Here is a 10,405-nt window from a genome sequence, read left to right on the forward strand (position 1 = left end):
TTATTTTTAAAGATTTTATTTATTTATTTTTAGAGAGGGAAGGGAGGGAGAAAGAGAGAGAGAGAAACATCAATGTGCGGTTGCTGGGGGTCATGGCCTGCAACCCAGGCATGCACCCTGACTGGGAATAGAACCTGTGACGCTTTGGTTCGCAGCCTGCGCTCAATCCACTGAGCTACTCCAGCCATGGCGAGCATCTATCTTTTTAATGAGCTTGAATACCCTTGTGTCTGAGTGCTAGGGATCCAGATTTTTCATCTTAACATAGCATTCTCTTCTGAAACTGTTGCCAGGAGGGACCCCATTTTTTCCACCTGCCAGTTTATTTTCTGGAGGCATTGGGCACTTTAGAGACATTACATGCTTTTCTAGAAGCAACTAGATCCTCCTCTATCTGTGTCTAACAGAAAAATGTCTATGCTGAAAAATATGGATCATCATTTTCACAATATTACCTGTAAGATTAATGTAGTTCAAGGCCGTTGATCCAGTTTTGCCTGAGTGGGTTGAGCGTGTTTTGACCAGGTGTACTTCCCGAGATCCAGAGAAATGCACGTGGATTACATGAACTGCATTCCATGCTTTAACATCATGGGCCTCAAACAGCATGGTGTCTTTTTACTGATCTTGATGACACCCTATGCTCCTGATTTTCCTCCTATCCTGTGCCTACTTCTTTCTCTTTTGTTGAATCAACTTTTCTAGTCATCCCTTATCATCTGCTAATCAACTTTTCTACTCATTTCTGCTGGTCTTCAGATTTTCTCTTCTCTTTCTCTCTACAAAATCTCCCCAGGTAATGTGATTCATTCTCGTGGCTCCGACTAGGAGCTCTGTGTAATGGCTCCCGCCCAGCTCCGTGTTCTGAATATCAGACCCGACTGAACCACCAACTGAGGTCTCAGCTCATGTTTCTGAAGTCACCTGGAATAACCGACTGACAGCATGTCTCAGACTGAACTTGGCACGTCCCCTGGAAAGCCTTCACTCCCGTCTCTGCGGGATTAGTGAAGGATGCGTAGCTGCCAGAATCCCGCCGGAAATCTAGGCATCGTCACCGCCTATTTCTCCCTCCCCGTCCACATCCAGTCCCACGCCAATCAATATCGTCGTTTTTCTTTCCCCAGTTCTTTTCGAATCTCTCTATTGCTGCCACGGAAACTTAAGATACTGTTGACTCATCCGGATTGCTAGCCTTCCCCTCTCCCATTCATTTGTCCACACTGAAGGCAACTCAGCTCTCCCAGCTACAAATGTAAGCACATTATTTCCCTGGTCAATAGCTTTCAGGTGTTTTAGATTTCCGAAACCCTTCTCTCATCTCGTTCTTTCTTATCTCTCCAATACCTTCAAGACTTCTTTAAATTTTGTGATATAACTCTTTGAGATTCTTAACCGCATCCTTTTTTCTTCCCCTTCCCCCTTCTCTTTGTCTTTGCTCCTCTGTCTCATGCATGAATTTAATGTTCACGTGTGTGTCCTCACACTTTCTTTGTTGCTGTTCTCTCAACTCTCAGGCCAGTTTATTTATCCCTCCTGTCATGGAGACCTCCTTTCCTGCCACCTGAAGTCATCGTAGATTTTCCTTCCATGTGCTGTCATAGGATATTGTGTATCATTCCTAACATCACCTGTACTTCTGTGTTTTGCATCTTCTACTCCTGAGGCCATGTGTACCTCTGCCAATGAAGAAGTGGTATGTCCTCTGCCTGCAAATTCATTACACCGTCCTCCATCCTGCATTCGCACCTGTACTCCGCTACATCTCGCTGCTCCCGCCACATTCAGGGAGCATTCTTGTGGAAAGCTTTCCCTGACTTCCCAGACTGGGCCAGGGGACTCTCCCCTGTGCTGTTCTGGTCGTGAACCGTCTTCTATAATAAACGTCAGCTCCCACCACTCTTCTGCTCAGGCTCTCCCACAGACTCCCCATTTCACCCAAAGCCCTTATAATGTCCTGTGGTGCCCTACCCCCTTTCCTCATCATCCCTCTCACTTCGACTCTCGCTGCTCTCTTTTCTTTCTCCAAGCTTAAGCCTATGAGCCCTTTAAGGCTACGGCAGTATCCGAAATGCATTCCCTGGAAATCCACGTGACTAACTTCCTTGTCTCCTCCCAACCATTGCAGAAATGCGCCCTTATCAACGAGGCCTACAAACTGCCCTATTTTAACTTGTGATTTGCACCATTCCTCTCTGCCTGCACATTCCTATCCCTTTTCTGCTCCTTTTTAAAAAAAGATTTTATTTATTTATTTTTAGAGAGGGAAGGGAGGGAGAAAGAGAGAGAGAGAGAAACATCAATGTGCGGTTGCTGGGGGTCATGCCTGCAACCCAGGCATGTACCCTGACTGGGAATCAAACCTGTGACACTTTGGTTCGCAGCCCGCGCTCAATCCACTGAGCTACGCCAGCCAGGGCTTCTGCTCTTTTTTTTTATAGCACTTATTCCATCCAATCAAAGGATATAATGTATTTATGATTATTTTTTAATGTCTGTCCTTATTAGAATATAAGCTCCATACTGGTGGAAATTTTTATCTATTTTGTTCATTCAAGTTTTCTAAGTACCTCCAATGGTAACTAAAATGTAATAGGTGCTTGCCCTTGGTGGGTGACTCAGTTGGTTGGAGCACCGTCCCATACACCAAAAAGTTGCGGGTTTAGTTCCTGGTCACGGCACATGCCTAGGTTGCGGATTTGATGCCCAGTCGGCCGGGGAGCACACAGGAGGCAACCAACTGATGTTTCTCTCTCACACACCCATGTTTGTCCCTCTTTCCCCCTTCTCCTCTTTCTAAAATCAATAAGCATACCCTCAGGTGAGGATTAAATATATATAGTAGATGTGTTTAAAAGAACATCCCCGATTGCAATATATTAATATTTTCTTCTCTTGCCCACCTGCCTTCCCACTACCAAATCATTAACTCTTCAAATGCAGGGATTTCTGCTGTTATGTCTATTTACAGTATCTAGCACATTTCCTGAAAATATTGGGTTTATAATAAATGTTGGCTAAGCGCACGCATTCATCTCTGACCCTAGCCACCCATCGCTTTGCAGAGCTTGCAATCACATGGCGCCAGACCAAAACACAAGTGCCAGAATGTTCTCTTAGAGGAGAAGCTTCACTCTAGACTCTCACAGCACCTGAGATCTCCAAAACGCCGCGACCAGCAGAGGCCAATATGGTGAATCCTTCTCCCACAGAGTCTCTATGGAAGTTAAGCGTTTCCCATTGTCCATTCGGCCCTGTGTCTCCATTCTATAATTGGGACGTTTATCTTAATCAGGTGGAATACTAAAGGGGAACCTGGGGGTTGTGAGCTGGAAAGGCCGTCTCTTGCCCTCTGTGACTTCTCTTTTTCTCTCCTTTCTCAGAGCTCTCCCTGCCATGATGCAGTGGGTCCGCACGCAGAAGCCAGGAGAGAGTGGCATCAATATCGTCACCGCCGACTTTGTAGAACTCGGTGATTTCATCAGCACCGTCATAAAGCTCAACTATGTCTTTGAGGAAGGAGAAGCCAACACTTGATAGTACTGTCTGAGCCTTCACGAGTAAGATAGAGAAGACGCATTGTATTAGGCATATTATCTACAAACACGCTGATCTTCCTGTTCCACTGAGTCTCGGAGGGACTTAGGGCTGGTAGTGGGTGGGAAAAGGGGGAATCCATTTCTCGAGTGATTACTATCATAGTCTGCACTAGTATAAATATTTCGTTTCCCATTGGATGAGCAACATCTCCTTCTAGTGTTAGAGGTTTTAAAAAAGACCAGTGAATTTTGTTTTTCAGAATTAGTCTTTGTAACGTGTAACTCGCGAGTGTTGACTTGATTGTGTTTCTGGTTTCAGCCTAGATCCCCTACGCGCTCTCCATATCCTCTGACTGAACTTTCCCGCTCCCCCTCCCGTGCTCTCTTTTTAATCAGATGCTGTATGGGGCTCAAAACGATGGACTGTCCCAACAGAACATGTATTACATTGTTGCACTAAAATTTATTTGTTGTGTGGGACTTGGCATAATATTCTGTCGTCATCTGCAATCGGGCAATCATTGCTAACTTTGGGTCATGGAAAATATGCAAGTCATTTTCCCTGCATCAGTAATATTGGAGGCCGTAACCAGTGATTTTTGTGTTATATGAAAATAATAGTGTTTCATAGTATTTCTATTTAAGGCAGCTATAAATATAGAGTAAACAATTCTGTGGAAGAACTATTCGTGCCAACTCTATAGTGCAAAATGGGGGTGGGGGATGGTTGCTGTTTTAACTCAGAATCTCTTAACAATATTGCCCTGCAAACACCCAGTCAATGAAAAATGATGAATGAAAGTGTGCTAAAATCAGACGACTTTGCAGAGAACTCTCACAAAAGCTCTCCTGACAATTCCTTTGATCTTTTTTAAAAAGGGGAAGAAAAGAAAGAGAAAGAAATAAAAGATTGTGCAAGCTTCCTTATCAAATTGGGATTTCCAATGATATAAATCTAAATTCCAGATTTTGAGGAGCATATTTGAAGAAGCTTTCATTTGAGGGGTTTTTTTTTCCCTTAAAGTTGAAGGAAAAGGAAGGGTGACAGAAGGAGTCAGGATAATGCTTTTGAAACTATGTCCATGAGATTTCAAGGATCTATGAACCGCCTTTGGCAGATTCTTAAATACGTGTGGTCTGAGCAGACTTAATGAAAACTGATTCGGCCCTTCTGGGTTCCATCCCCCCAGCCCCCAGGGTCAAGAACGAGGCACAGGAGAACATTCCCGTAGTCCAACATTTGACAGTCCAGTTGTACAGGGAAGAAAGAGGGAAGAAAAATGATAACTCAACTACGAGTACTGATTCCTTCTCGCTGTCCCTGTGATATTTAACAACTCTAAAATAATCTTCAAAGAGCACAATAACCTTTACCTATATGCCTAACAGGAATTTTGTGAGGCGTTTATAAAAATCTATAAAATTTGCTGAAATTCTTACAATTATGAATTATTTTATCTCCATGTTTAGAAATAATTGCACCTCAGTCGTTTCTTGGGAAAACACAGTCCGTGTATAGTGGGCCATAGAGAAATAAAAGCATGCCCTCAGCTTTTAGTGAATCTAAATATCAGTCGTGTGGTTCAATCTCTTAGACCTAGGCAAGGGAGTTGAGTCCAAGATGGTGTATGTCAAGATTATAGGTAATTAAGAGTTGATAAGATTATAAAGGCTCATTATCAGAAAATATTATTCATTAGCAACTGCAGGGAAGAAAAACTATTTATGCTGAATAGAATGTTTATGAAAAGCGTGTAAGTATGTGTGGCAGACCAAGTAGCACGTGTGTACGTGCAACAGATACGGTCTACATTCCAGCAGTGTGTATGTTTCACCCCCCACAGTGAGTCATTACATACCCACTCGTGTGCAGGCAGAGACACGCAAACACGTGCAAACACACGCAGACACGGACAGACACAGTCAAATTCTTCTTTTCAGTGGAGACATCGACAACATTAAATAATTTAATTTTAAGACTGTGAAACCCTTAACAATGTATGAAAAAGAGTGGTAAGACCTTTGACAATAGAGTTGCTGATTATATTCAAATATTTTTGTAAAGATGATCTAGCTTGGGGCTAAATTATTTGCAAAGATAGTTTCCTTTCTGCTTTGCAGTTTTATTGTTTTTCTATCCCTTTCACTTGCTCCATGTGTACGGAGTAAACAGAAATCCTTTTTAAGGGACTACGGATTATTGAAATTTAAGTCCTGTAACGTTGCTTTTGGGGCAGATTTTCTCCGTGACTACTCATTATTCATCACTCCTCAGGAGGACCTTTAGCCAAGCACACTTGAAATGACACAAGGATTTAATTTATAAATACGACAGGAAACAGATATTTCCACGTACTCGTGGAAAATGAATAAAATAGCGGAGGTAACTATGTTGTATTTTCTTGAACTTAGATGCTTTCTTATAAAGTTTGCTTAGAGTTAGCTTTGTTGTATTTGTCATTTCGGTGCTGGAGAAAAAAACAAACAAACAAACATGCTGAAAGATTAGACTGACTGTGCAGTTTCTTAACTGGAGGAAGTTTTCTATTGCCGCTAAGGACATGCACAAAGGCACTTGTTTGACAAAAGGAACTTTCAAGCCCAGGTTATTGTTTCCACGTGGATACACAGCACCCGTGGAGCAGGCACTGAGAGGAAAGGGACTTGCCTTAATTTCTAAGGGAGGAAGCGTGTGGAAATAAACTGTGGGCCTTCCAACTGGGGAGTGTTCACTAGCAGGGATTCCTTTGAAAGGGGAATAGAGAGAAGATGCCTGTGGCTGCCTTCTGTTTATTGGTCCCACGCTGGAGCACACTTAGGGAGCTGGCCGTGGGCCTTAAATAAAGAGGTGGAGGTGAGGACCGGGGAGATGCAGTCGGAGCTTACCCTCTCAGCCTACGCTGCTTTGTCTTGGCTGGGCACTGTCTTTCCAGACAAGCTGGGGGTCCAGGGCTACAGAGAGGCCCCAAGATGGTAGGAGATACTTCTTGGTGCAATTTTCGTGTTGCTCGTTTCTTAAGACTTCGTGCCACAAATTCTGCAAGGCAAAAAAAAACAGAAACAAAATCCAGCTTTTACATAATTGACAGCAGGAAGTTGAAGGAGCGGATGGGGTGAGGGAAAATATGCCAAGAGTATCATTTTTTGGTTTGCTTTCCTGTCTGTCCTGTTGAAGGACCAAACTGAGAGCTCCTGCCATTATCATCTGTGTCTCCCTTATTACTACACAATCGGGTGAGTGCAGAGATGAGGAGGCATCTCTCAAAAGCCTTAGGATATTCTGTATGATGACCTCGATCTTCACTTTCAGCCATATTGGGAAAATCACTATTTATGGAGTGCCACCTAGCAGCGAATGTACTGGAACGTAAGGCGTTGGCATGTATACACCTCTGTGTCCACGCACATGCAAATACATGCTCACACATTATTCCAGTTGAAACTGTCACCACTCGACCTAATTCTGTTGCCGTCTTAACTCTTAACATCAGTGCCTCCAATCTGAGTAGGCATACACTGAATTCCAATATTGAATTATTTAAGGAGAAAAGTCACTAGGAAACCAATGAAAAAAAAATGAGACCATGATAAATAAGAAATGCCTAGCAGTAATAAACTCACTGCATTGGCCATTACCCTGCGAGCTGGTGAATTAAGCGCGGATTTGAATATAAAGGACAAACAAACCAACCCTGATCTTTACTTCAAGTTGCTTTAACTTCTTGGAGGTTCTGACTTATTTTAGCCAGGGTTGTCTGTTCAGGTTGCCCCCTGTTTGGCTTGTAGACCGGAAAGTGGGACGTCTCAGGAAATGCATGTTTTCAGGGGTTTTTCAGTTCTACAGTTTTGCGGGTCCGGCGGCACAGTCTCTCTCACGCCCATGAGGGCTCCTCAGCGAGTGTGCTTGCCTTTTGACCTGCTCATAGAAAAGTATGCACAGTGCCCCTCAGGACATGCTAAACAAGGTTTTGAAAAGTCATTTATTTTACTGCACTTTAGTCTTTTCAGCTAGAATTGTGACACAGTGGTGTAAATGCTGTATTTGCCGTAACTTATCGGTGGCGCCTCTGGTCCGTGCAGTTCCTCATGATGCTCTAAATCGTTTGTTTCGTTTTCCCTGTGACAATGGTACAACGTTCTGTATAATCTGTAAATTGTGTTGGTTGAGTCTGTTGATAATGGCGTAATTTTTATTTCATGTGTGAGACTATTTTCAGGTATTAGTTCTACACGTATATTTGTATGAGTCAAAAGTGTCTGCTTGTATGTGATTTGCGTGTAAGCATAGTGTATCTTATAAGAAAATCAAACTTATCCTAAAGAAAAAGGGCACATTATGACCAGCCTTAATTCATTGCCATTTTTTTTGTTGTTGTTGTTGCAATTCGGGATTCAAATTTAAAGAGAAATTATGTCTTTGTTAAAAAATGGCTTTTAAACAATCATACGAGGGATGTACTTTAGACCTCCTCCTAGTTCCCCACAAACCACAGACCATAGTTCAGCTTGCGGAGTGCCCCGTGCTGCTCAAAAGTTGCGAACGTCCATTCGTTTATTAAACCCATAGTCAGGCAATGAGGTTCAATTCTCATTGGTTTCCATCACCAACAGAACCAGCTCATGTCTAAAGCTGCTCCTCCAAACACGGAACCCATTTTGCTTAGGAGGATAAGTTGCCCATGAAAAACATTGTTTCTGCAAAGCATGACTTTTTAAAAATTGGATCTTCTCAAGAAGGATGAACTGCCTTGTCTCTCTGAGAGGCGCTAAAGACCCGTCAACATGAAGTGGTCCCAGCATGGTTTTCTTTCCCAAACACAAGCGTGCAACACTCTTTTGCACTCTTGCTGCTTGCCCGTGTGTGGTCCAGGAGTAGAAAACACGTGACTAGTTCGAGTATCTGCACAGGTTCTCCTGCGCCAGGCGAAGACTCCGTGGGCTTCCCTGGGCCTGGGGGTCTGGGTCGGAATGTTACTCTTCTTATTTCCTCTCTTTCTCCATCCTCATTACCTTTTTTTCTCCTGGATTGAGGGTTGCCAGATACAATACAGAACACCCAGTGAAATTTCTATTTCAGATAAACAGTAAATATTTTTTTGTATAAGAATTTCCCAAATATTTCATGAAGCATACTAAAAAAATATTATTTGCTAATCTGAAATTGAAGTTTAACTGGGTGTCCTGTGATTTCTTCTCTTATCTGGCAATGCTGCTCATCCTGCCTCTCTTTTTCGGCTGGGCTACCTAAAAGGGGTGCAATCCTACCTCCTCCCACACCCTCATGTTAATTCATACCCCTCGTGAATATCTATAGTCCTAATACCCTTCCTGACAGAAATTGTCGATTCATGCCGAGTCCCACAAATGCTTTGTGAAGGACCAACTCGACTACAGATGGAATTAGCAAGGGTGGAGTCTTTATAAGATTCCTGCCACCCACATTCAAAATTTCTCTTCATGGGCCTGTTGTGAGGTGCAAATTGTCCCCCATTACTCCCTTAGAGGAGCCTTTTCCAGTCATTGGGACAACCAAAACCCTCACCCAGGAAAAATGCCTCCATTTAGAAAGTGACATCACCTTTTAACTTAGTACCAAGACCTCTTAAAATTCAGTTTCTTTCTTTCTGAGACGGAACAAGCTAACCCATTACTCACCTCATTATCACCTTACCACAGATGATTTTTATTAGGCTAGAACGGGTCATCAGTGGAATTGTAAAACATCTGACCCAGAAAGGAACTCCCTCGATGGCCAGAAGAGGAGGCCAGAGTCCGGGGAATAGACACGCCCCGTGGGTGCCTTCTCAGGAGATTCGGTGGAGGCTGGGCAGCAGGTGGGGGACTCAGACAAGGAAGTTAGCGCGTGGCAGACAGACTTGCCCAAGCAAATTGTTAACAACCAGCACTTTTCCTGAGGACCCCCAAGTCACCCCAGAGTAAGAACAGGGAGGTGTAAGGCCAGTTTCTAGAACAGTTTGCCGAGAAGAGAACCATGGAGGAATTCCTAGAATCGGGTTTTCAAATACTGTTGTATTCAACAGCAAATCCTTGACACAATCTGAATGTGCATGGAGTTTTAGAACATTTCTGGTACCTACCTCCTCTCTTGAAATTCCCATGAGTGGTAAGAAAATCCCAGTCCTCTAGTAGAACATTTCCCTTTCACGGCCCCGCTTGCACACATTTGGGCTGATCTGCTTCATTTCTAAGGGATGGGAGTGTGCAGCGCTGGTGACATTTCCTGCGTTGGACCCCAGAAATTCACCAGAGGGAGACAGACCTGTGCCTTCTCTTTTTAGGATCTGGTCATCGATACTTTAATAAATGTGGTGTAAAGAAAATACATGCCGCCAATTCTGTTTAGCAAATGTGAACTTTTTTAATATGATTGTGTTCTTCATGTAAGACAAAGTTTCTTTGTATCCAGTGAAATGCCTAATAAACTCCTGGTACCAGTTACCCTTCCGTTTTCATTTCCTATTTATCAGTACTTCGTTACAAGATCCACAAAAGCGGAACTCTTCAATAGGACATGACTCAGAACATCAGAAAATATAATTCCATTTAGAAAATCTGAATCATTATATTAGGATCTCCTCTGTGAAAAAATACACTCTCCAACAATAACGGCAATGCCATGAGCATTTCCCTACATCCAAGTCAGGTGTCTCTGAAGTCTGGTGCTCTCAGATTCTGATATTACCACAAAAAGCCGGTATCGATGTAGCATTATGACAGAAGTATAGTGTAACAATAGTATAAAACACCATCTTATGCTGGACTTCCATTATGCTCAATGCACGAAACACTTCAGAAGTGAAGTTGCCTTTGTCTTTCACCAAATAAACCCTCCGTGCTGGGGTTCA

At 43.0% G+C, this 10,405-nt stretch overlaps 1 protein-coding gene across 1 annotated transcript in view; it reads left to right on the top strand.

Annotated features, from left to right (window-relative positions):
• The window catches only part of PLCXD3 (phosphatidylinositol specific phospholipase C X domain containing 3), a 151,605-nt gene extending 141,601 nt beyond the window's left edge, over positions 1 to 10,004 (top strand). Inside the window, exon 3 of the mRNA XM_028524017.2 lies at positions 3,384 to 10,004. Within this exon, the coding sequence (XP_028379818.1) occupies positions 3,384 to 3,537 (154 nt within the window). The 3' untranslated portion in view covers positions 3,538 to 10,004. The remainder of the gene's footprint in view (positions 1 to 3,383) is intronic.
• Positions 10,005 to 10,405: the final 401 nt, after the last annotated feature.

The sequence above is a fragment of the Phyllostomus discolor genome, chromosome 3 (assembly GCF_004126475.2).
Source record: "Phyllostomus discolor isolate MPI-MPIP mPhyDis1 chromosome 3, mPhyDis1.pri.v3, whole genome shotgun sequence".
Classification (NCBI taxonomy): domain Eukaryota; kingdom Metazoa; phylum Chordata; class Mammalia; order Chiroptera; family Phyllostomidae; genus Phyllostomus; species Phyllostomus discolor.